At 50.1% G+C, this 26,865-nt stretch overlaps 1 protein-coding gene and 1 long non-coding RNA gene across 3 annotated transcripts in view; one reads left to right on the top strand and one right to left on the bottom strand.

Annotated features, from left to right (window-relative positions):
* The window catches only part of LOC145505810 (uncharacterized), a 118,825-nt gene that overhangs the window by 43,943 nt on the left and 48,017 nt on the right, over positions 1-26,865 (bottom strand). For both annotated transcript variants that reach the window (XM_081488738.1, XM_081488728.1), the window contains exons 18-24: positions 25,356-25,587; positions 18,908-19,129; positions 16,460-16,609; positions 13,510-13,733; positions 11,506-11,737; positions 5,058-5,279; positions 2,622-2,771 (exon numbers count right to left, since the gene is read on the bottom strand). In XM_081488738.1, coding sequence (XP_081344864.1) covers positions 2,622-2,771; positions 5,058-5,279; positions 11,506-11,737; positions 13,510-13,733; positions 16,460-16,609; positions 18,908-19,129; positions 25,356-25,587 — 1,432 coding nt within the window. The remainder of the gene's footprint in view (positions 1-2,621; positions 2,772-5,057; positions 5,280-11,505; positions 11,738-13,509; positions 13,734-16,459; positions 16,610-18,907; positions 19,130-25,355; positions 25,588-26,865) is intronic.
* Positions 20,124-26,152, top strand: LOC145507028 (uncharacterized). Its single transcript, XR_014054510.1, has 2 exons — positions 20,124-20,698; positions 23,077-26,152. It is a non-coding gene; the product is annotated as an uncharacterized LOC145507028 (long non-coding RNA).

The raw sequence follows: 26,865 nt of genomic DNA on the forward strand, positions 1-26,865 counted from the left end.
CCATGCTTATGAGACACTGCCATCTCTTAAGCGAGCAGTACTGAAGAAACAGGCAGGAGGAGAATCCACTTCCTAGATGGCCTGGTGACATTCAGGTCTTAGCGTGGATGGGAGGCAATCCTATGAGGTTATTCACAAGGGTGGGCCGATGGAGTCAGAGACAAAGTCCGAAAATTACAACAATACATCTGTGCCTCCATCAGCCAGGCTGAAGGAAAATAAGAAAAAGAAATCCTTCAGCTCCGCAGCCTCTGGGTCCACCTCAGCGGTCACCACTTGTGTTACTCACCGAGGAGCGCCATCCTCGCAGGTCCCCAGCCCTCCGTTTTCCAGGCTGGTCTGAACACGCACAGACAGGCGCAAGCAGGGCCAGCAGGGCTGGGAGGGCCAGCCCCCCGCGGGGCTCCTCCCGGGGCGCAGGCCCGCGGGCTGTTCTGGGGGACGGCCCCTCACACCGCAAGGCGGCTCTGTCACCAGAGACGTGCGGGAGAGGGCCTGCTGGGCTCCGAGCCGCCCTCCAGCTCTCACACCTCACACCCTTCTCTCTGGCACATCTCCCCCCGGCCCACTCTCACCCAGGTCCTGCCTTCTTTCCCAGACGTGACCTCAAAGCAGCCGAGGGGCAGCCTCGAGGTGCTGGCTTGCTGGCTCCCTGTCCCCCGTGGCCAGCGCCCTCGCCCCTGTCTTCGTCACGACCCCTCCCCAGGGCTGGGCCACCCCCTGCACTGGCTCCAGGACCACCTGCCATCATTCCTGCTCCTCTCCAGCGAACCAGCTGCATATGGCTTCACCCCCATCAGCTCAGCCAGCACGTCCTCTCCCTTCTCTCACCTTAAAATCGCACAAAGGGAACCAGCAGATTCCTCCTCCAGGGCTCCCTGCAGCGCCCACTGAGGGTCTCTGAGAGCTCCCTGGGAGAGGCCTCTACTGTCCCCCTCCCCGCCCAGTCTCCAGCTCTCTGCAAGCAGGCGGTGTGCCCCGCTCGCAGGGCAGCTCCCAGGGAGCTCTGAGGAACCCATGTTACCAAGCCCCCTCCTCTCCTTGCCCTCCCCCCACCCCAAGCATGTCTCTCCCTGGGCACCAGGCCCCGCCCTCCCTGGGGTTACTAGTCAGTCCCTTGCGCCCCTTCTCAACCTTGGAATGCGAGGCACCCCACAGCTCTACCCTTGCACCCCCTATCTCTCCACGGGCACCTGCCTGGTGACTTTACCTTGTCTGTGCCTTTAAACACCATCTGTATGCCCACGACCCAAGTCCACCTTGAGCTGAGTGAGGCCTCTCCTGGATCCAGGCCGGAACACTCAGCTGCTGACCTCACAGGTCCCCTGGACACCCCATGGGCTCATCCACCTCAACAGGGCTGAGGCCCGTCTCTTAGCTCCCTGCCCTGACAGCCCTCCTCAGCTCAGGAAACAGGCTCTGGCCTCGAGCTGCTCAGGCCTGAGCCCGGGGTCCTCCCTGATGCGGCCCTCTCTCTCCCTTATCTCCGCTTGTTGACACGACCCTTGATCTATCTCCGAGTGGCTACTTCTCTTCCGGCCTCCGGGTCTCTGTTCCAGGTCACCCTCCTGGTGTCACCTCGCTGGCCACCCTGTTCACACACGATCGTCCCCCCTCCTCTTAGACAACTCGGGCACTCTGGTCTCCTTCCCCTGCTCATTACTGTCCGACAGGCTGCGTGGGTTTAAAAACGGGTCCACAAATTCTTCCATCCTCCTCCCTTCAAGAGGCAGAGGGGGCAACTCCTGCTCAGCCCCTGAGCGAGGCAGGACTTCGCAGCTCACTCTCGCAAACAGAACTGAAGGTGTGCGGCTTCCGAGACCGGGGCGCGAAAGGCCCCGGGCTACATCCCGCGCTCTCGCTCTCAGAGGGTGTTCTGAGGAAAGCCAGGCCATGAAGAGGTCCACACGGCAGGGACCTGGGCCTGTCCCCACCAGCCAGGTGAGTCTGAAAGCCTGCCATCCAGCCCTGGGGGGCCTTCCCATGTTTGCGTCCTCAGGAGGCCCTGAACCAGGCCCACCTGCTGCAAAGCACAGAAACTGGACTGTGACCTGCTCACTGGGAAGTCACTAAGCTTTGCAGTGATTTGTTACATGGCAGTGGATAAAGAACGCACACGGTTTTTAATTCACTGCTGGAGTCCTAGTTCTGACGATGTCTGGCCCAAACTAGCTGCTCACTGAACATGGCAGCTCAAAACACAGACATGTATGAAAAATTACATGCCATAAATGAGGCGAAAATACAAAGGTACTTAAACTTCCAATGAGAATTCTTCTCACTATAAAATGATGGGTATGTGTATCCATTTACTCGCAGGATGATTTCAATCAAAACGGTGCTAATTAGTACTGTGCTGGGCCTCACAGTAGGCCACAAGTTATCAAAATTGGTTCTTTTAAGAAAAAAAAGCATGCCTTAAAAGGAAACTCGTAGCCAGAAAAAGGAAAATGGGAAGACATAAAGCGATCTATCAACGCTTTGTTCCAAAACCATTTCAGGACCACAGTGTGAGGGGGCAGGTGCCTTACAACGTGGGAGTCACATGAAAAGGTGTTTACCTTCCTTCCTCAGGAATTCACCACTATAAAAGTCAGACACAGTTCAGTAAAAGCCGTTACCTGTCGATGCATAGAATCCTTATCTGCGATTTCATTTTCAAGTTTATCATTGAGGTCGTCGTGCACAGAGGTGGCTTCGCGCTGGGCGGCAAGGTAGCATCTCTCAAGGGTAGTGATTCGCACCTCCACGTCCGTGTTCTGGACCATGGCCTACACCGGGCATTGCAGAGTAGAAAAGGTAAGTCATTATCATGGAACATTCCGATACACGTACGCGTAAAAAAGTTGGACTAAATCCTAAGTTTCAACTCAAAAATAAAGTTAGCGTCCTCAAAATTAAAGTCCTAGACACGGCAGTTTCCTCGGACGTGAGCAAAAACGTGCCTACTTAAAATGTCACATTTGCCACGATTGGCACCCATATGTCTGTATTAACGTTCTGTCTGGCCACTCGGTTTCCCAAGCTTCTCTTCAACATAATCAACCCAAACAGCAAAGAGTATACTAAACTACCCTGTTATTGCATGAATTCCAGGAGGAATGGTATCTGGCATGAAGTCACGACCTCTGTCTGCTACACCACACAGGCGGACTGGATCCACAAGAGGGAGGGACCTTCGACAGATCCAACAGGGACCTCTGAGGCTCGTTTCCTCGGGTAAAAGTCGGAAAACTCTCATGCAATTTCCTCAGAATTCAAGTAATAGTAATGAGTGGAAACAGAAGTCAAAGTTTAACACAACTGGAAGCAGCCTTCTCAAGCCTAATTCTTCTAAAGCAGACTTACACCACATGTATGAAAGGGTCAAACCAGGACCAGAACTTGCTGCTGGTGCAACTCCCGTCCGCCAGGTCAAAATCCACTGCAGGTCCCTCCGTAGTCGACTACTAAGTAACCAATGTGGGCAAAGGCCTGACATTAAAAGTGAAAGGTCTCAAGGCCGCTTTTCCCAGAATTCTCTACATATTGAACTCTGCCACCTAATCTCCTCCTGTTGCCAAAGAGTAGTGGGAAAAGGTTATACAAGCGTGCAAATATTCTGTTTTGAGTTCTCACCTTGAGCTCTCACAGAGAATTACTCACACCAAGCTACTAAACAAGGACACCTGCTGTAGCACATGTCGGAGGGGTTCTGTCTGAGACGGTCTCACGGGGGAGGGGTGGGGCAGGGTGGGCGCTGTCTGCCTGCCTACAAAGGAGAGGTGAGGCTCACAGGAGGAGGCCCGAACCCTCAGCACTCTTCTCTTTTCACAATGACCGTTAGGCAGTTTCTCATCAATCATGACAGCCGCAGACACGACCACCAGAAACATCATGACTCTACATGGTTACACAGCACGGGCCTGAGGCTCTGAGGGTGAGCAAACGCCACTCGACCTGTCTGACCGCCGGTATCAATGTCACACATCCCCTCAAGGAGCAGAACCTCAGAAAACTAGAGAAGACGGCCAGGCAAGCTGCCTCAGCAGGGGCCACACAGCGGGCTCCCATCTCTCCGAGAGAACGGGCTCCACAGACGTCACCAGACTCGCCTGAGTGAACCCGAAGGAAATTTCAGCATCATCAGGTATACATTCGACAGGCAGGTGGGGGGGATGAACTGGGAGACTGGGGTTGACGTATGTACACTACTGAGACTATGCGTAAACTCAACAACGAGTAAGGACCTACTCTACAGCACAGGGCAGTCTACTCAGGGCTCTGTGGTGAAGTAAATGGGTAGGAAATCTAAAAAGAGGGATATATGTAGACACACACACACGTATATATATATATATATATAAATATAAATATAAATATAAATATAAATATAAATATATATATATATGACGGATTCACTTTGCTGTACAGCAGACATTGACACAGCAGTGTAAAGCAACTGCTAACTGCTAAGTCGCTTCGGTCGTGTCCGACTCTGTGCGACCCCACAGACGGTAGCCCACCAGGCTCCCCTGTCCCTGGGATTCTCCAGGCAAGAATACTGGAGTGGGTTGCCATTTCCTTCTCCAGTGTATCAAAGGGAAAAGTGAAAGTGAAGTCGCTCAGTTGTGTCCGACTCTTAGCGACCCCATGGACTGTAGCCTACCAGGCTCCTCCATCCATGGGATTTTCCAGGCAAGAGTACTGGAGTGGGGTACCATTGCCTTCTCCAAGAAAAAGGAAAGCAACTAGACTCCAATAAATGAATGAATGGATGAATGAATTTTTCAAAGAGGAACACACTGGGCACCCTAGAACTTGTAGAAATGAGGAGTCCACACCCAGGGTGAGCACAGCGCTAGGGATGCCCTCGTGTTGCTCCACTGCCAATGGACCGCCTGGACCAGGCCTCTTCTACCCCAGAGATCTCGACGCAGAGGCGGGGAGGCCGCCAGTCGCGGTCTCGCCAGCGCTCTGTGCTCCTACTCACGCAGCCATCCCAAAGCTCAGATCAGCCGGAGAACAAGGGACCCACATTCCACCTCAGGACAACAGACACGTCCGCTGTCACTCACTTCGCGGACATCCCGCTGTGGTTGTCTGTTCGCTTCCTCGGACGCGAGGAGCTCCTTCCTGGCCGTGTCCGGGTCCTCCTCCGGCTCTCTCACGTAGGCAGAGAGGTTTGCCAGGCACTCCTTCGACTGGCTCTGCTCCCCTGACTGCCTCTCGATGACCTCCTGGAGCTCGATCACCTTAGCCAGGTCTTCCTCGTGGCTTGGGGAGCCGTCGGAGGATCTCTAAGGGGGAAAGGAAGCCTTAGACAGACAGCCTTGTTTTGGGAGGGAGGGAACACAGCATTTCCGGGCAATCGGTGAGGTCAAAACTTTCTTCTGCACTCTGGGAGCTCACACGACCCTCACGGCCACTCAGATCTACATGGTGCATTGCTGACAGGTCCCAACAGCCCCGCACAGACTGGATGGTAAGGCGAGAACCAGACAGAGAGCGAGACCGAGGACTTGCCTTTCCATTGGTGCTTGGCATGTTTACTTGCTCGGGATTTACATCAAGCACCCCGTCCGTTAGTAGCTTTCCCCAGTTATTCTGCTCTTTAAGAATCATCTGCTAAACGTGAAGTCCACCGGACTTTAGGAAGCATCACTACGAACAAAGCTAGTGGAGCTGATGGAATTCCAGCTGAGCTATCTCAAATCCTGAAAGATGATGCTGTGAAAGTGCTATATTCAATATGCCAGCAAATATGGAAAACTCAGCGGTGGCCACAGGACTGGAAATGGTCAGTTTTCATCCCAATCCCAAAGAAAGGCAATGCCAAAGAATGCTCAAACTACCGCACAATGGCACTCATCTCACGTGCTAGTAAAGTAATGCTTAAAATTCTCTAAGCCAGGCTTCAGCGATAGGTGAACCGTGAACTTCCAGATGTTCAAGCTGATTTTAGAAAAGGCAGAGGAACCAGAGATCAAATTGCCAATATCTGCTGGATCATCGAAAAAGCAAGAGAGTTCCCGAAAAACATCGATTTCTGCTTTATGGACTATGCCAAACAAAGCCTTTGACTGTGTGGATCACAATCAACTGTGGAAAATTCTGAGAGAGATGGGAATACCAGACCATCTGACCTGTCTCTTGGGAAACCTGTACGCAGGTCAGGAAGCAACAGTTAGAACTGGACATGGAACAACAGACTGGTTCCAAATAGGAAAACGAGGACGTCAAGGCTGTGTGTCCTTGTCACCCTGCTTATTTAACTTAGACGCAGGGTACATCATGAGAGACGCTGGGCTGGAAGAAACACAAGCTGGAATCGAGACTGCCGGGAGAAACATCAATAACCTCAGATATGCAGATGACACCACCCTTACGGCAGAAAGTGGAAAAGAACTAAAGAGCCTCTTGATGAAAGTGAAAGAGGAGAGTGAAAAAGTTGGCTTAAAGCTCAACGTTCAGAAAACTAAGATCATGGCATCAGGTCCCATCACCTCATGGGAAATAGATGGGGAAACTGTGGAAACAGTGTCAGACTTTATGTTTGGGGGCTCCAAAATCACTGCTGATGGTGACTGCAGCCACGAAACTGAAAGACGCTTACGCCTTGGAAGGAAGGTTTTGGCCAACTTAGATGGCATATTTAAAAGCAGAGACACTACTTTGCCAACAAAAGTCCGTCTAGTCAAGGCTATGGTTTTTCCAGTGGTCGTGTATGGATGTGAGAGTCGGACGGTGAAGAAAGCTGAGCGCCACAGAACTGATGCCTTTGAACTGTGGTGTGGGAGAAGACTCTTGAGAGTCCCTTGGAGTGCAAGGAGATCCGAACAGTCCATCCTAAAGGGGATCAATCCTGGGTGTTCATTGGAAGGACTGATGTTGAAGCTGAAACTCCAACACTTTGGCCACCTCATGCGAAGAGCTGACTCATTGGAAAAGACCCTAATGCTGGGAAGGATTGAGGGCAGGAGGAGAAGGGGACGACAGAGGATGAGATGGCTGGATGGCATCACTGACTCGATGGACATGGGTTTGGGTGGACTCCGGGAGCTGGTGACGGACAGGGAGGCCTGGCGTGCTGCGATTCATGGGGTTGCAAAGATTCGGACACGACTGAGCGACTGAACTCAACTGAAGTCTTCACTAAGAGATACTCTTCTATCAATCTCGAGGGGAGGGAGATGGGAGGGAGGTTCAAAAGGGAGGGGATATATGTGTACCTATGCCTGATTTTTCCTGCGATTTGACAGACAAGAACAAAATTCTGTAAAGCAATTATCCTTCAATTAAAAAATAAGCTAATTAAAAAAAAAAAAAAAGATCTCTCCTGGACGCCCAGCTTTTCCGCTGGTCCTGGGTCTGAGGACAGGAAACAGTGGTGGCAACAGTGTGGGGAACAGATAAACCCCTTCAGGGTCCAGACAGGTCTCACTTATACATGTGGGCGTGTGGTTCAGCCAGGGGAGGTTTTAGGAAGCATGCATGGAAAGTATTTTTATAAACAATGAGTGCGTCGTTTTAACCAACTAACCTGTGGCTTTGTAATGGGATTCTGTAAAGAATACTGATCCACTGCAGCTCCACAGGAGCTTGGTGACAACAAAGTGACTTACTGCAAAATACAGCTGAACTCGTTTAACAGCAGCTGGATAAACTGTGCACTCTCCCCTGATCTCTAACAACCACCCTCAGACAACAGAAGGCTACAAAAGCTAGAAATTATCCACATGGAACTGAAGAGGGATCAATCTCAAATTCAAGTTAAAAGAAGCATTTATAAAAATCAGAAAACAACAAAGAACAGAGCAGGGAAGTGACACACCTGGGCTGACTAGGACTGAATGCAGACAAACACCTGCCTCAAAGTCAGGGACCACGGCCAGGCCCTTCCCCCGGGCCTTGTCCTGAGAAAGGCCTCTGGGTCCCCAGCCTGGCACCCTCCGCCAGGATGGGAGCCCGCCCCACGGGTGCCCACGTGAGTCGGATGGGCAGTACCGTGTCCTCATTTAACAGGAGGGCAAAGCAGGCCACAAAGCGGGCAAGCGGCACACCCAGGTCACCAACCTCAGGGTGACGGAGCTACTCTGCTGTGCCCGGCAGAAGGGTTCCTGGGCACTGAGCTGCCTGAACCGGAGCGCGGCTGCCCAAGTCCTGTGGGAAGGCCCCAGGAGTGCTCCATCAGCGGGCTGGGAGCAGGAGAGGGACAAGGAAGGCCAGCCCTCGGGCCACTGGACTCCAACAACAGGGGCTCATCCAAGTGACCCGAGGGGAGAGGCAGCGAGCTCCCTCCTGAGGCTCCCTCCATCAGGGTTGCTGTGATGGACAGGAGGGCCTCTGGAGGAAAGCGGGATGGACGGCACCACGGTTAAGTGTCCAGGCTCTGATCAGACCAGTCTGCACCGCACCGCTGGGTATGCGAGCCTGGGCACGGTGCCCGGCCTCTCTAAGCCTCAGTGTCCATATCTGCTGAATGGGGATAACAGCAGCCTGGACCTCACCTGGGTGTCTGCGGGATTAGATGACGGGCTCAGAAAGCACTGGACACGGTGCCTGGCACACAGAGTCTCCTGCACACTGCTACCCACCGTCATTAAATTGGCTTCCCCCAAATCTAATATCTATGGCTCTGATTCAGTCATTTCTTTTAAGAAAACACTACGTGGAAATTCCATGGTGGTCCAGAGGTGAGGACTTGGCACTTTCACTTTCACACCGGTCTGATCCCTGGTTGGGGAACTAACATCCCATTAGCTGTGCAGTATGGCCAAAAAAATAAGTAAAGAAAATTTTAAAAATAATAAATACTACTATGTCTATTATAAATAAGCATGAGATGATTAGAAGGCAAACAAGTGGGAGAAAGGCAAACTGTTACAATTGTCCCAACCAATGACCTATTTCCAACAGAACCATCAGTTCAGTTCAGTTCAGTTCAGTTCCGTTCCGTTCAGTCGCTCAGTCGTGTCTGACTCTTTGCGACCCCATGAATTGTAGCACGCCAGGCCTCCCTGTCCATCACTAACTCCCGGAGTCCACCCAAACCCATGTCCATCGAGTCAGTGATGCCATCCAGCCATCTCATCCTCTATTGTCCCCTTCTCCTCCTGCCCCCAATCCTACCCAGCATTAGGGTCTTTTCCAATGAGTCAACTCTTCGCGTGAGGTGGCCAAAGTACTGGAGTTTCAGCTTCAAAATCAGTCCTTCCAATGAACACCCAGGATTGATCTCCTTTAGGATGGATTGATTGCATCATCAGCATATTTTAAGTGGTGGGCGAGTTTCATTACTTCTATTAAAATGTCAATCATCCACCAGTACGTAACCACATAGTGTTCATTCACTAACACGATAAGGACTCTAATACTTCACAGAGAAACAAAGGCATGCTAAATTACTAAATAGTTTACCTTTCGACGATGCTTCCTTAACTCACTAGACTGATAGATGCATGCAAAGAAATGAAGAGAAACCAGATTTATTGCGACTTTGAAGCTAAAAATTCAAGAATCAATATAGGCAAAGACAGTAAAGCAAAAATGACGGCAAACATATAAGTGAGATGTAGATTTAGAGAACATGTAACTGGAAACAGAACAATTTGTTGGACCACATTAGTTAAATAAGCTATTCAAGATTTACTAGAGAAACACTATACATTATTCCTCAGGAAGATACAATTCTATTACAACATCATGATTTGTTAAAGCACAGCACTGTGTACAACAAAGGGCCTTAACAGTTGTCTGTTCTCAGCCAAACCTCTCTATAAGTTAGTTTCTCTTAATAAAAAAAACATGTTATACTTTAAAATAGTAATTTAACTGACGAGGAAGTTGCCGTAATACCTATTTTAACACTGAACAGATCTAACCACCTGTTGGACATTAATGTAAAATCGTTACCTAGAATTTGATTCCAAACTTCTGAAAATAAATTCATTAAAGCAGGTACCCTATGAAAATATGTAAGAATGAAAGCTAGCGTAACAGCAGGTGGAGTCTTCACATTTTATGAACCATAGAAGATACTTTGTAAAAGAGTCTCGTAGAGACATTAAGCATGCAAAAGCTGATGAGATTTACAGTCTCAAATACAAGCACCAACACAGAAAGGATGTTGTGTCAAAAGTCCATTAATTCTACACATAAGAGGATCATTTCTTCAGGTAAGCATAATCTCAGTTATGAATTACACAGGTTCTGTAGTGTATCATCCATCTACATTATGCTTGTAACTGCACAGTGATAACAATAATTCAAACTTAGTGCTATGGGGGAAAAACACCATTTAATGAGACATGAAGACAAAGCAGAAACCCGACTAAGGGGACACACGCTGTGGACCCCAGACTGCTATGACCAGAGCAAGTGGGAGGACGGGGGAGGGGAGATGGATGGGTAAACTACAGCCTCGGGGGGGTGCGGTTGTGGGAAGCTGGGGTCTGGATTGATGACAACGAAGCAGACAACAGGATGAGACAGGAAATCAAAACCAACGATGAAAGCAGACACACCGTCAGAGAACTCCAGCAACAAGAAAAAATATACAGAACTGTTCTTTTACAAATACTCGGAAAGAAATCAAGCATGAAACCACAGAGAAATCGTCAAAGAATACACACTATCAACTAATTGGCCAGTGATGCATATTATAAAACCAATGTGTCAAAAGACCACAAAATAGACCAGTTATCACTTCACATGCTGCTAAAATGATTCACAGTTAATTTAATTATATGCTGACTAACAATGCAGCTAACATGAAATGGGTGGTAACAAAAAAAGTGATAATACAAGTGCAGTTACAAAGCAGAGTGTTGTAGACATGATTTCACAGGGTAAACAGCAATGCGCTCAGGAAACCTAAGCTAAACATGGAAGAAAGCAGGAACATGCGCTTCAGAGCTGCACACTCTGTCACCAAAAGCCCTAGGTCGTCATCCCATTTTTAGACTCAGAAGAGTGAGGAAGCCCAACTTCTTCCCTGGGGCCCTGGGGCACCAGGCTTTTAACCTGGTTTCACACCCAGAGCTGGCCTGAGCGTGCAGCCAGGTCCAGCAGCAAGCAGACCAGTTTAGATTCTTGGTTTTGTTCCCACCGCATGGCCTGCAGCCTGCAGCCAGGTATCCCCAATGAAAAATGTGCTGCGTGGGTCTCACACGCCAGGAGAGCTGCCTATGGTTACTTTCACAAGGCTGTCTACTCGGTGACAACAGCAACTTCCCTGCACCTGCTGTGTCCAGCACAGGCCGGGCCCAACGTTACAGAGGCAGGCCCTGGCTGAGTTCATGATGACGTGCTAAGCCGGTGGTCCAAATATCAAGACTAATTTGTTGCTGTGCGAGTATGGAATGATTAAAGACTAGGCAGTTTTTAAAAATCTTAGACCTCTAAGCGTAGCAAATGTACCTGAGTTTCTTCTGGGTAAAAACAGAAAAAACAAAAAACAAACAAACAAAAAAGAAAGCCAGTGTGCTGGGGGAGGGACGTGGCAGGGAGGAGGCAGACACATACCAGAGTCTTGATGTCCCGCTGGTCTACTTTCCGCGCCGAGCTGTGCCGCCTCCTTGGGGGCTTGGCGCGCCCACTGCTGGGCGGGCAGGAGCTGGCGAGCGAGGAGGCGGGACACAGGTTGAGGGAGCTCGAGGATTTACAACAACGAAGGTTGCCTAAGCTCCCCTTGCCCACCCTGCTCTCAGTATCCTCGGCCCGCTGCTCCGTGTTCTCCTTCTCTTCTTCGATCAACCTAAAATAGAATAAAACCCGTCACCTGCCTTTGTCAGCAGAGGAACGTGTCTGGACAACAAATGTGGGCTTGCATTCTGTGTCACGATTAGCATATTCCAGGAACAGTTGCTCAATTAACATCTCAGCAAAAAGGTTCAACTTTCCCTCTTTTCAATATTCTCAAACTTAGAATAACTTATCCTTGAGTCTTACAAAGTGGCCCCTGATCATTCTCGTTTGATTTGACTGGTTTACTCTAACATTCTGACGGGGCCTGGGTGGCGCCTCTCTCCCTGTGAGGAGATAACCTGAAGTTGACAACCTTTACCTTCCCTGCTCTCAGGGCAGAGATGCACGGCAGTGCCTCAAGTCTATTCCGCTGGGAATCAGGAACTCTGTACAATCAAAACAGTGAGCCACGAACAAGCTGGAGTTTCTAAACACAAGTCTCTAGACCAGATGAAGTGCTGAATTGATTTTTTTATTTTTTAGGTTGTCTATGTACAAATGCATCACTTGATGAAGTTCTCCACCAGCTTTGTGTGAGTTTCTGGACTCATGTCAATGTGCTGCATTAACCTAGAATTCACAGTTACTGCTCTTCTCCCCTAATGTCTCGCGGATGATGTTATATAGCAGTTTAAATATTCGATTATGCATATAACATGATTTTCAAAATAAAATACAAGATTCTCGCAGGTCGTCACCTCTCCAGTTTCACTTCTCCTTATACACCCTGAAAGTTTTTCACTGTTGATAACAAGTTGATGGAAAGAATTTACCATTTACCTCAAGTCAACATGTTACCTAAGGAAAAATCACTTTTACCTGACAACATGCTGTAAAAATAAACATATTAATATGTAACCGTTCCGTATTTCCTGGGGGAGGGGGAAAGACAATCTTTCTGAGCTGTCTGTGCTCAAACACGGCCCACAAAGCAGTCTGTCTCAGCGTCAAACGTGCAGGCGGCACCACCTGCGTTTGCTGGTTGTGCCCTTCACCCCTGCCTTTCCCCCGGGCCCCCCGCACTCGGCTGACAGGAACGGGCACCTCGGCCTGGGCTGACGTGACAAGAACAGTCTGAGCAGCAGCTCTGCCAGGTCCTGTGCAGGGTCACCGGCCTGTGGCCACTCTGAACGTGGACAAGGGACAGGAGGCAGAGCTGTGCGGGTGCGGCACCAGGCTGGCCTCGGGGCCCCCAGCCACCTGGCCGCACCCAGACCCAAGGCCCCTGCTCGCCATGAGGCGGGCCTTTGGATTCTATCCCGTTTGTAAACTGTTATAACAGCCCAGACGGTGTCTACAGAAAACATCTCACAGACACTGATGAGTTGAGAAGAACTCAAACACATGTCCTTGGACCACTGTCGTACAACAAGCCAATCTTCACACTGTATTAAGTTCAAAAGGAAAATGCAGATCTGAGGGGGAATTTGCCACCCCAAAACCCCAGCTTTTCTGTTTCAGGTGGCTTTTCACCAGAATGTGGGAGGCTCCGAGGGACACACGAGGGCGAACCTTCAGTGCTGGAGGGTGCACGGGCCGCAGGGGACACTGTCACGGCACCTCACCCACCTTGGGGCTCAGAGCTGGTGGGGGGACACCCCACAACGCCCCCCACAGCCCTGGCTGACTGAGCTCTATAATCAAGGGCAATCTCAGAACTGAAAATTCTTGAAGCAGACTTGAAGTCAGTTTCCTTACTATGGAACACTCAGCCTTCTCTAAGGAGAAGACAGCTCCTCAGAGAAGCCGAGTTTCTGGGGAGCTCGGCTCGGGCTCACCCACCGGATCTCTTCGTTGATGGTGTCCAGCTGCTCCTGAAGCATCACAGTCAGAGTCTCGGCATCGCCCTGCCCGCTGGGCGACAGCAGAGCGGCCGAGCTGAAGAGGGTGGCCCTGTCGCCCCCGCCGTCAGACAAGTCTGCGTCACTCTCGAACGCCTGGGCCACGTTGGCCGGCACGCTGGCTTGCTGCGCGCGCTCCCAGTCCTTTTCCTTCAGGGTCTGCACCTGGGCACGAGAGGACCACGTCTCGTCAGCGACATTCAGGGCAGCTCAAGTCTATCAGGAACTGAACACAAGTTTACATGGAAGCCCCAACTGTGGATAAACGGGCCATGCTTATGAGACACTGCCATCTCTTAAGCGAGCAGTACTGAAGAAACAGGCAGGAGGAGAATCCACTTCCTAGATGGCCTGGTGACATTCAGGTCTTAGCGTGGATGGGAGGCAATCCTATGAGGTTATTCACAAGGGTGGGCCGATGGAGTCAGAGACAAAGTCCGAAAATTACAACAATACATCTGTGCCTCCATCAGCCAGGCTGAAGGAAAATAAGAAAAAGAAATCCTTCAGCTCCGCAGCCTCTGGGTCCACCTCAGCGGTCACCACTTGTGTTACTCACCGAGGAGCGCCATCCTCGCAGGTCCCCAGCCCTCCGTTTTCCAGGCTGGTCTGAACACGCACAGACAGGCGCAAGCAGGGCCAGCAGGGCTGGGAGGGCCAGCCCCCCGCGGGGCTCCTCCCGGGGCGCAGGCCCGCGGGCTGTTCTGGGGGACGGCCCCTCACACCGCAAGGCGGCTCTGTCACCAGAGACGTGCGGGAGAGGGCCTGCTGGGCTCCGAGCCGCCCTCCAGCTCTCACACCTCACACCCTTCTCTCTGGCACATCTCCCCCCGGCCCACTCTCACCCAGGTCCTGCCTTCTTTCCCAGACGTGACCTCAAAGCAGCCGAGGGGCAGCCTCGAGGTGCTGGCTTGCTGGCTCCCTGTCCCCCGTGGCCAGCGCCCTCGCCCCTGTCTTCGTCACGACCCCTCCCCAGGGCTGGGCCACCCCCTGCACTGGCTCCAGGACCACCTGCCATCATTCCTGCTCCTCTCCAGCGAACCAGCTGCATATGGCTTCACCCCCATCAGCTCAGCCAGCACGTCCTCTCCCTTCTCTCACCTTAAAATCGCACAAAGGGAACCAGCAGATTCCTCCTCCAGGGCTCCCTGCAGCGCCCACTGAGGGTCTCTGAGAGCTCCCTGGGAGAGGCCTCTACTGTCCCCCTCCCCGCCCAGTCTCCAGCTCTCTGCAAGCAGGCGGTGTGCCCCGCTCGCAGGGCAGCTCCCAGGGAGCTCTGAGGAACCCATGTTACCAAGCCCCCTCCTCTCCTTGCCCTCCCCCCACCCCAAGCATGTCTCTCCCTGGGCACCAGGCCCCGCCCTCCCTGGGGTTACTAGTCAGTCCCTTGCGCCCCTTCTCAACCTTGGAATGCGAGGCACCCCACAGCTCTACCCTTGCACCCCCTATCTCTCCACGGGCACCTGCCTGGTGACTTTACCTTGTCTGTGCCTTTAAACACCATCTGTATGCCCACGACCCAAGTCCACCTTGAGCTGAGTGAGGCCTCTCCTGGATCCAGGCCGGAACACTCAGCTGCTGACCTCACAGGTCCCCTGGACACCCCATGGGCTCATCCACCTCAACAGGGCTGAGGCCCGTCTCTTAGCTCCCTGCCCTGACAGCCCTCCTCAGCTCAGGAAACAGGCTCTGGCCTCGAGCTGCTCAGGCCTGAGCCCGGGGTCCTCCCTGATGCGGCCCTCTCTCTCCCTTATCTCCGCTTGTTGACACGACCCTTGATCTATCTCCGAGTGGCTACTTCTCTTCCGGCCTCCGGGTCTCTGTTCCAGGTCACCCTCCTGGTGTCACCTCGCTGGCCACCCTGTTCACACACGATCGTCCCCCCTCCTCTTAGACAACTCGGGCACTCTGGTCTCCTTCCCCTGCTCATTACTGTCCGACAGGCTGCGTGGGTTTAAAAACGGGTCCACAAATTCTTCCATCCTCCTCCCTTCAAGAGGCAGAGGGGGCAACTCCTGCTCAGCCCCTGAGCGAGGCAGGACTTCGCAGCTCACTCTCGCAAACAGAACTGAAGGTGTGCGGCTTCCGAGACCGGGGCGCGAAAGGCCCCGGGCTACATCCCGCGCTCTCGCTCTCAGAGGGTGTTCTGAGGAAAGCCAGGCCATGAAGAGGTCCACACGGCAGGGACCTGGGCCTGTCCCCACCAGCCAGGTGAGTCTGAAAGCCTGCCATCCAGCCCTGGGGGGCCTTCCCATGTTTGCGTCCTCAGGAGGCCCTGAACCAGGCCCACCTGCTGCAAAGCACAGAAACTGGACTGTGACCTGCTCACTGGGAAGTCACTAAGCTTTGCAGTGATTTGTTACATGGCAGTGGATAAAGAACGCACACGGTTTTTAATTCACTGCTGGAGTCCTAGTTCTGACGATGTCTGGCCCAAACTAGCTGCTCACTGAACATGGCAGCTCAAAACACAGACATGTATGAAAAATTACATGCCATAAATGAGGCGAAAATACAAAGGTACTTAAACTTCCAATGAGAATTCTTCTCACTATAAAATGATGGGTATGTGTATCCATTTACTCGCAGGATGATTTCAATCAAAACGGTGCTAATTAGTACTGTGCTGGGCCTCACAGTAGGCCACAAGTTATCAAAATTGGTTCTTTTAAGAAAAAAAAGCATGCCTTAAAAGGAAACTCGTAGCCAGAAAAAGGAAAATGGGAAGACATAAAGCGATCTATCAACGCTTTGTTCCAAAACCATTTCAGGACCACAGTGTGAGGGGGCAGGTGCCTTACAACGTGGGAGTCACATGAAAAGGTGTTTACCTTCCTTCCTCAGGAATTCACCACTATAAAAGTCAGACACAGTTCAGTAAAAGCCGTTACCTGTCGATGCATAGAATCCTTATCTGCGATTTCATTTTCAAGTTTATCATTGAGGTCGTCGTGCACAGAGGTGGCTTCGCGCTGGGCGGCAAGGTAGCATCTCTCAAGGGTAGTGATTCGCACCTCCACGTCCGTGTTCTGGACCATGGCCTACACCGGGCATTGCAGAGTAGAAAAGGTAAGTCATTATCATGGAACATTCCGATACACGTACGCGTAAAAAAGTTGGACTAAATCCTAAGTTTCAACTCAAAAATAAAGTTAGCGTCCTCAAAATTAAAGTCCTAGACACGGCAGTTTCCTCGGACGTGAGCAAAAACGTGCCTACTTAAAATGTCACATTTGCCACGATTGGCACCCATATGTCTGTATTAACGTTCTGTCTGGCCACTCGGTTTCCCAAGCTTCTCTTCAACATAATCAACCCAAACAGCAAAGAGTATACTAAACTACCCTGTTATTGCATGAATTCCAGGAGGAATGGTATCTGGCATGAAGTCACGACCTCTGTCTGCTACACCACACAGGCGGACTGGATCCACAAGAGGGAGGGACCTTCGACAGATCCAACAGGGACCTCTGAGGCTCGTTTCCTCGGGTAAAAGTCGGAAAACTCTCATGCAATTTCCTCAGAATTCAAGTAATAGTAATGAGTGGAAACAGAAGTCAAAGTTTAACACAACTGGAAGCAGCCTTCTCAAGCCTAATTCTTCTAAAGCAGACTTACACCACATGTATGAAAGGGTCAAACCAGGACCAGAACTTGCTGCTGGTGCAACTCCCGTCCGCCAGGTCAAAATCCACTGCAGGTCCCTCCGTAGTCGACTACTAAGTAACCAATGTGGGCAAAGGCCTGACATTAAAAGTGAAAGGTCTCAAGGCCGCTTTTCCCAGAATTCTCTACATATTGAACTCTGCCACCTAATCTCCTCCTGTTGCCAAAGAGTAGTGGGAAAAGGTTATACAAGCGTGCAAATATTCTGTTTTGAGTTCTCACCTTGAGCTCTCACAGAGAATTACTCACACCAAGCTACTAAACAAGGACACCTGCTGTAGCACATGTCGGAGGGGTTCTGTCTGAGACGGTCTCACGGGGGAGGGGTGGGGCAGGGTGGGCGCTGTCTGCCTGCCTACAAAGGAGAGGTGAGGCTCACAGGAGGAGGCCCGAACCCTCAGCACTCTTCTCTTTTCACAATGACCGTTAGGCAGTTTCTCATCAATCATGACAGCCGCAGACACGACCACCAGAAACATCATGACTCTACATGGTTACACAGCACGGGCCTGAGGCTCTGAGGGTGAGCAAACGCCACTCGACCTGTCTGACCGCCGGTATCAATGTCACACATCCCCTCAAGGAGCAGAACCTCAGAAAACTAGAGAAGACGGCCAGGCAAGCTGCCTCAGCAGGGGCCACACAGCGGGCTCCCATCTCTCCGAGAGAACGGGCTCCACAGACGTCACCAGACTCGCCTGAGTGAACCCGAAGGAAATTTCAGCATCATCAGGTATACATTCGACAGGCAGGTGGGGGGGATGAACTGGGAGACTGGGGTTGACGTATGTACACTACTGAGACTATGCGTAAAGTCAACAACGAGTAAGGACCTACTCTACAGCACAGGGCAGTCTACTCAGGGCTCTGTGGTGAAGTAAATGGGTAGGAAATCTAAAAAGAGGGATATATGTAGACACACACACACGTATATATATATATATATATATATATATATATATATAAATATAAATATAAATATAAATATAAATATATATATATATATGACGGATTCACTTTGCTGTACAGCAGACATTGACACAGCAGTGTAAAGCAACTGCTAACTGCTAAGTCGCTTCGGTCGTGTCCGACTCTGTGCGACCCCACAGACGGTAGCCCACCAGGCTCCCCTGTCCCTGGGATTCTCCAGGCAAGAATACTGGAGTGGGTTGCCATTTCCTTCTCCAGTGTATCAAAGGGAAAAGTGAAAGTGAAGTCGCTCAGTTGTGTCCGACTCTTAGCGACCCCATGGACTGTAGCCTACCAGGCTCCTCCATCCATGGGATTTTCCAGGCAAGAGTACTGGAGTGGGGTACCATTGCCTTCTCCAAGAAAAAGGAAAGCAACTAGACTCCAATAAATGAATGAATGGATGAATGAATTTTTCAAAGAGGAACACACTGGGCACCCTAGAACTTGTAGAAATGAGGAGTCCACACCCAGGGTGAGCACAGCGCTAGGGATGCCCTCGTGTTGCTCCACTGCCAATGGACCGCCTGGACCAGGCCTCTTCTACCCCAGAGATCTCGACGCAGAGGCGGGGAGGCCGCCAGTCGCGGTCTCGCCAGCGCTCTGTGCTCCTACTCACGCAGCCATCCCAAAGCTCAGATCAGCCGGAGAACAAGGGACCCACATTCCACCTCAGGACAACAGACACGTCCGCTGTCACTCACTTCGCGGACATCCCGCTGTGGTTGTCTGTTCGCTTCCTCGGACGCGAGGAGCTCCTTCCTGGCCGTGTCCGGGTCCTCCTCCGGCTCTCTCACGTAGGCAGAGAGGTTTGCCAGGCACTCCTTCGACTGGCTCTGCTCCCCTGACTGCCTCTCGATGACCTCCTGGAGCTCGATCACCTTAGCCAGGTCTTCCTCGTGGCTTGGGGAGCCGTCGGAGGATCTCTAAGGGGGAAAGGAAGCCTTAGACAGACAGCCTTGTTTTGGGAGGGAGGGAACACAGCATTTCCGGGCAATCGGTGAGGTCAAAACTTTCTTCTGCACTCTGGGAGCTCACACGACCCTCACGGCCACTCAGATCTACATGGTGCATTGCTGACAGGTCCCAACAGCCCCGCACAGACTGGATGGTAAGGCGAGAACCAGACAGAGAGCGAGACCGAGGACTTGCCTTTCCATTGGTGCTTGGCATGTTTACTTGCTCGGGATTTACATCAAGCACCCCGTCCGTTAGTAGCTTTCCCCAGTTATTCTGCTCTTTAAGAATCATCTGCTAAACGTGAAGTCCACCGGACTTTAGGAAGCATCACTACGAACAAAGCTAGTGGAGCTGATGGAATTCCAGCTGAGCTATCTCAAATCCTGAAAGATGATGCTGTGAAAGTGCTATATTCAATATGCCAGCAAATATGGAAAACTCAGCGGTGGCCACAGGACTGGAAATGGTCAGTTTTCATCCCAATCCCAAAGAAAGGCAATGCCAAAGAATGCTCAAACTACCGCACAATGGCACTCATCTCACGTGCTAGTAAAGTAATGCTTAAAATTCTCTAAGCCAGGCTTCAGCGATAGGTGAACCGTGAACTTCCAGATGTTCAAGCTGATTTTAGAAAAGGCAGAGGAACCAGAGATCAAATTGCCAATATCTGCTGGATCATCGAAAAAGCAAGAGAGTTCCCGAAAAACATCGATTTCTGCTTTATGGACTATGCCAAACAAAGCCTTTGACTGTGTGGATCACAATCAACTGTGGAAAATTCTGAGAGAGATGGGAATACCAGACCATCTGACCTGTCTCTTGGGAAACCTGTACGCAGGTCAGGAAGCAACAGTTAGAACTGGACATGGAACAACAGACTGGTTCCAAATAGGAAAAGGAGGACGTCAAGGCTGTGTGTCCTTGTCACCCTGCTTATTTAACTTAGACGCAGGGTACATCATGAGAGACGCTGGGCTGGAAGAAACACAAGCTGGAATCGAGACTGCCGGGAGAAACATCAATAACCTCAGATATGCAGATGACACCACCCTTACGGCAGAAAGTGGAAAAGAACTAAAGAGCCTCTTGATGAAAGTGAAAGAGGAGAGTGAAAAAGTTGGCTTAAAGCTCAACGTTCAGAAAACTAAGATCATGGCATCAGGTCCCATCACCTCATGGGAAATAGATGGGGAAACTGTGGAAACAGTGTCAGACTTTATGTTTGGGGGCTCCAAAATCACTGCTGATGGTGACTGCAGCCACGAAACTGAAAGACGCTTACGCCTTGGAAGGAAGGTTTTGGCCAACTTAGATGGCATATTTAAAAGCAGAGACACTACTTTGCCAACAAAAGTCCGTCTAGTCAAGGCTATGGTTTTTCCAGTGGTCGTGTATGGATGTGAGAGTCGGACGGTGAAGAAAGCTGAGCGCCACAGAACTGATGCCTTTGAACTGTGGTGTGGGAGAAGACTCTTGAGAGTCCCTTGGAGTGCAAGGAGATCCGAACAGTCCATCCTAAAGGGGATCAATCCTGGGTGTTCATTGGAAGGACTGATGTTGAAGCTGAAACTCCAACACTTTGGCCACCTCATGCGAAGAGCTGACTCATTGGAAAAGACCCTAATGCTGGGAAGGATTGAGGGCAGGAGGAGAAGGGGACGACAGAGGATGAGATGGCTGGATGGCATCACTGACTCGATGGACATGGGTTTGGGTGGACTCCGGGAGCTGGTGACGGACAGGGAGGCCTGGCGTGCTGCGATTCATGGGGTTGCAAAGATTCGGACACGACTGAGCGACTGAACTCAACTGAAGTCTTCACTAAGAGATACTCTTCTATCAATCTCGAGGGGAGGGAGATGGGAGGGAGGTTCAAAAGGGAGGGGATATATGTGTACCTATGCCTGATTTTTCCTGCGATTTGACAGACAAGAACAAAATTCTGTAAAGCAATTATCCTTCAATTAAAAAATAAGCTAATTGAAAAAAAAAAAAAAGATCTCTCCTGGACGCCCAGCTTTTCCGCTGGTCCTGGGTCTGAGGACAGGAAACAGTGGTGGCAACAGTGTGGGGAACAGATAAACCCCTTCAGGGTCCAGACAGGTCTCACTTATACATGTGGGCGTGTGGTTCAGCCAGGGGAGGTTTTAGGAAGCATGCATGGAAAGTATTTTTATAAACAATGAGTGCGTCGTTTTAACCAACTAACCTGTGGCTTTGTAATGGGATTCTGTAAAGAATACTGATCCACTGCAGCTCCACAGGAGCTTGGTGACAACAAAGTGACTTACTGCAAAATACAGCTGAACTCGTTTAACAGCAGCTGGATAAACTGTGCACTCTCCCCTGATCTCTAACAACTACCCTCAGACAACAGAAGGCTACAAAAGCTAGAAATTATCCACATGGAACTGAAGAGGGATCAATCTCAAATTCAAGTTAAAAGAAGCATTTATAAAAATCAGAAAACAACAAAGAACAGAGCAGGGAAGTGACACACCTGGGCTGACTAGGACTGAATGCAGACAAACACCTGCCTCAAAGTCAGGGACCACGGCCAGGCCCTTCCCCCGGGCCTTGTCCTGAGAAAGGCCTCTGGGTCCCCAGCCTGGCACCCTCCGCCAGGATGGGAGCCCGCCCCACGGGTGCCCACGTGAGTCGGATGGGCAGTACCGTGTCCTCATTTAACAGGAGGGCAAAGCAGGCCACAAAGCGGGCAAGCGGCACACCCAGGTCACCAACCTCAGGGTGACGGAGCTACTCTGCTGTGCCCGGCAGAAGGGTTCCTGGGCACTGAGCTGCCTGAACCGGAGCGCGGCTGCCCAAGTCCTGTGGGAAGGCCCCAGGAGTGCTCCATCAGCGGGCTGGGAGCAGGAGAGGGACAAGGAAGGCCAGCCCTCGGGCCACTGGACTCCAACAACAGGGGCTCATCCAAGTGACCCGAGGGGAGAGGCAGCGAGCTCCCTCCTGAGGCTCCCTCCATCAGGGTTGCTGTGATGGACAGGAGGGCCTCTGGAGGAAAGCGGGATGGACGGCACCACGGTTAAGTGTCCAGGCTCTGATCAGACCAGTCTGCACCGCACCGCTGGGTATGCGAGCCTGGGCACGGTGCCCGGCCTCTCTAAGCCTCAGTGTCCATATCTGCTGAATGGGGATAACAGCAGCCTGGACCTCACCTGGGTGTCTGCGGGATTAGATGACGGGCTCAGAAAGCACTGGACACGGTGCCTGGCACACAGAGTCTCCTGCACACTGCTACCCACCGTCATTAAATTGGCTTCCCCCAAATCTAATATCTATGGCTCTGATTCAGTCATTTCTTTTAAGAAAACACTACGTGGAAATTCCATGGTGGTCCAGAGGTGAGGACTTGGCACTTTCACTTTCACACCGGTCTGATCCCTGGTTGGGGAACTAACATCCCATTAGCTGTGCAGTATGGCCAAAAAAATAAGTAAAGAAAATTTTAAAAATAATAAATACTACTATGTCTATTATAAATAAGCATGAGATGATTAGAAGGCAAACAAGTGGGAGAAAGGCAAACTGTTACAATTGTCCCAACCAATGACCTATTTCCAACAGAACCATCAGTTCAGTTCAGTTCAGTTCAGTTCCGTTCCGTTCAGTCGCTCAGTCGTGTCTGACTCTTTGCGACCCCATGAATTGTAGCACGCCAGGCCTCCCTGTCCATCACTAACTCCCGGAGTCCACCCAAACCCATGTCCATCGAGTCAGTGATGCCATCCAGCCATCTCATCCTCTATTGTCCCCTTCTCCTCCTGCCCCCAATCCTACCCAGCATTAGGGTCTTTTCCAATGAGTCAACTCTTCGCGTGAGGTGGCCAAAGTACTGGAGTTTCAGCTTCAAAATCAGTCCTTCCAATGAACACCCAGGATTGATCTCCTTTAGGATGGATTGATTGCATCATCAGCATATTTTAAGTGGTGGGCGAGTTTCATTACTTCTATTAAAATGTCAATCATCCACCAGTACGTAACCACATAGTGTTCATTCACTAACACGATAAGGACTCTAATACTTCACAGAGAAACAAAGGCATGCTAAATTACTAAATAGTTTACCTTTCGACGATGCTTCCTTAACTCACTAGACTGATAGATGCATGCAAAGAAATGAAGAGAAACCAGATTTATTGCGACTTTGAAGCTAAAAATTCAAGAATCAATATAGGCAAAGACAGTAAAGCAAAAATGACGGCAAACATATAAGTGAGATGTAGATTTAGAGAACATGTAACTGGAAACAGAACAATTTGTTGGACCACATTAGTTAAATAAGCTATTCAAGATTTACTAGAGAAACACTATACATTATTCCTCAGGAAGATACAATTCTATTACAACATCATGATTTGTTAAAGCACAGCACTGTGTACAACAAAGGGCCTTAACAGTTGTCTGTTCTCAGCCAAACCTCTCTATAAGTTAGTTTCTCTTAATAAAAAAAACATGTTATACTTTAAAATAGTAATTTAACTGACGAGGAAGTTGCCGTAATACCTATTTTAACACTGAACAGATCTAACCACCTGTTGGACATTAATGTAAAATCGTTACCTAGAATTTGATTTCAAACTTCTGAAAATAAATTCATTAAAGCAGGTACCCTATGAAAATATGTAAGAATGAAAGCTAGCGTAACAGCAGGTGGAGTCTTCACATTTTATGAACCATAGAAGATACTTTGTAAAAGAGTCTCGTAGAGACATTAAGCATGCAAAAGCTGATGAGATTTACAGTCTCAAATACAAGCACCAACACAGAAAGGATGTTGTGTCAAAAGTCCATTAATTCTACACATAAGAGGATCATTTCTTCAGGTAAGCATAATCTCAGTTATGAATTACACAGGTTCTGTAGTGTATCATCCATCTACATTATGCTTGTAACTGCACAGTGATAACAATAATTCAAACTTAGTGCTATGGGGGAAAAACACCATTTAATGAGACATGAAGACAAAGCAGAAACCCGACTAAGGGGACACACGCTGTGGACCCCAGACTGCTATGACCAGAGCAAGTGGGAGGACGGGGGAGGGGAGATGGATGGGTAAACTACAGCCTCGGGGGGGTGCGGTTGTGGGAAGCTGGGGTCTGGATTGATGACAACGAAGCAGACAACAGGATGAGACAGGAAATCAAAACCAACGATGAAAGCAGACACACCGTCAGAGAACTCCAGCAACAAGAAAAAATATACAGAACTGTTCTTTTACAAATACTCGGAAAGAAATCAAGCATGAAACCACAGAGAAATCGTCAAAGAATACACACTATCAACTAATTGGCCAGTGATGCATATTATAAAACCAATGTGTCAAAAGACCACAAAATAGACCAGTTATCACTTCACATGCTGCTAAAATGATTCACAGTTAATTTAATTATATGCTGACTAACAATGCAGCTAACATGAAATGGGTGGTAACAAAAAAAGTGATAATACAAGTGCAGTTACAAAGCAGAGTGTTGTAGACATGATTTCACAGGGTAAACAGCAATGCGCTCAGGAAACCTAAGCTAAACATGGAAGAAAGCAGGAACATGCGCTTCAGAGCTGCACACTCTGTCACCAAAAGCCCTAGGTCGTCATCCCATTTTTAGACTCAGAAGAGTGAGGAAGCCCAACTTCTTCCCTGGGGCCCTGGGGCACCAGGCTTTTAACCTGGTTTCACACCCAGAGCTGGCCTGAGCGTGCAGCCAGGTCCAGCAGCAAGCAGACCAGTTTAGATTCTTGGTTTTGTTCCCACCGCATGGCCTGCAGCCTGCAGCCAGGTATCCCCAATGAAAAATGTGCTGCGTGGGTCTCACACGCCAGGAGAGCTGCCTATGGTTACTTTCACAAGGCTGTCTACTCGGTGACAACAGCAACTTCCCTGCACCTGCTGTGTCCAGCACAGGCCGGGCCCAACGTTACAGAGGCAGGCCCTGGCTGAGTTCATGATGACGTGCTAAGCCGGTGGTCCAAATATCAAGACTAATTTGTTGCTGTGCGAGTATGGAATGATTAAAGACTAGGCAGTTTTTAAAAATCTTAGACCTCTAAGCGTAGCAAATGTACCTGAGTTTCTTCTGGGTAAAAACAGAAAAAACAAAAAACAAACAAACAAAAAAGAAAGCCAGTGTGCTGGGGGAGGGACGTGGCAGGGAGGAGGCAGACACATACCAGAGTCTTGATGTCCCGCTGGTCTACTTTCCGCGCCGAGCTGTGCCGCCTCCTTGGGGGCTTGGCGCGCCCACTGCTGGGCGGGCAGGAGCTGGCGAGCGAGGAGGCGGGACACAGGTTGAGGGAGCTCGAGGATTTACAACAACGAAGGTTGCCTAAGCTCCCCTTGCCCACCCTGCTCTCAGTATCCTCGGCCCGCTGCTCCGTGTTCTCCTTCTCTTCTTCGATCAACCTAAAATAGAATAAAACCCGTCACCTGCCTTTGTCAGCAGAGGAACGTGTCTGGACAACAAATGTGGGCTTGCATTCTGTGTCACGATTAGCATATTCCAGGAACAGTTGCTCAATTAACATCTCAGCAAAAAGGTTCAACTTTCCCTCTTTTCAATATTCTCAAACTTAGAATAACTTATCCTTGAGTCTTACAAAGTGGCCCCTGATCATTCTCGTTTGATTTGACTGGTTTACTCTAACATTCTGACGGGGCCTGGGTGGCGCCTCTCTCCCTGTGAGGAGATAACCTGAAGTTGACAACCTTTACCTTCCCTGCTCTCAGGGCAGAGATGCACGGCAGTGCCTCAAGTCTATTCCGCTGGGAATCAGGAACTCTGTACAATCAAAACAGTGAGCCACGAACAAGCTGGAGTTTCTAAACACAAGTCTCTAGACCAGATGAAGTGCTGAATTGATTTTTTTATTTTTTAGGTTGTCTATGTACAAATGCATCACTTGATGAAGTTCTCCACCAGCTTTGTGTGAGTTTCTGGACTCATGTCAATGTGCTGCATTAACCTAGAATTCACAGTTACTGCTCTTCTCCCCTAATGTCTCGCGGATGATGTTATATAGCAGTTTAAATATTCGATTATGCATATAACATGATTTTCAAAATAAAATACAAGATTCTCGCAGGTCGTCACCTCTCCAGTTTCACTTCTCCTTATACACCCTGAAAGTTTTTCACTGTTGATAACAAGTTGATGGAAAGAATTTACCATTTACCTCAAGTCAACATGTTACCTAAGGAAAAATCACTTTTACCTGACAACATGCTGTAAAAATAAACATATTAATATGTAACCGTTCCGTATTTCCTGGGGGAGGGGGAAAGACAATCTTTCTGAGCTGTCTGTGCTCAAACACGGCCCACAAAGCAGTCTGTCTCAGCGTCAAACGTGCAGGCGGCACCACCTGCGTTTGCTGGTTGTGCCCTTCACCCCTGCCTTTCCCCCGGGCCCCCCGCACTCGGCTGACAGGAACGGGCACCTCGGCCTGGGCTGACGTGACAAGAACAGTCTGAGCAGCAGCTCTGCCAGGTCCTGTGCAGGGTCACCGGCCTGTGGCCACTCTGAACGTGGACAAGGGACAGGAGGCAGAGCTGTGCGGGTGCGGCACCAGGCTGGCCTCGGGGCCCCCAGCCACCTGGCCGCACCCAGACCCAAGGCCCCTGCTCGCCATGAGGCGGGCCTTTGGATTCTATCCCGTTTGTAAACTGTTATAACAGCCCAGA

The sequence above is a fragment of the Giraffa tippelskirchi genome, chromosome 1, assembly GCF_054371585.1.
Source record: "Giraffa tippelskirchi isolate mGirTip1 chromosome 1, T2T-mGirTip1v1.2.pri, whole genome shotgun sequence".
Lineage (NCBI taxonomy): Eukaryota > Metazoa > Chordata > Mammalia > Artiodactyla > Giraffidae > Giraffa > Giraffa tippelskirchi.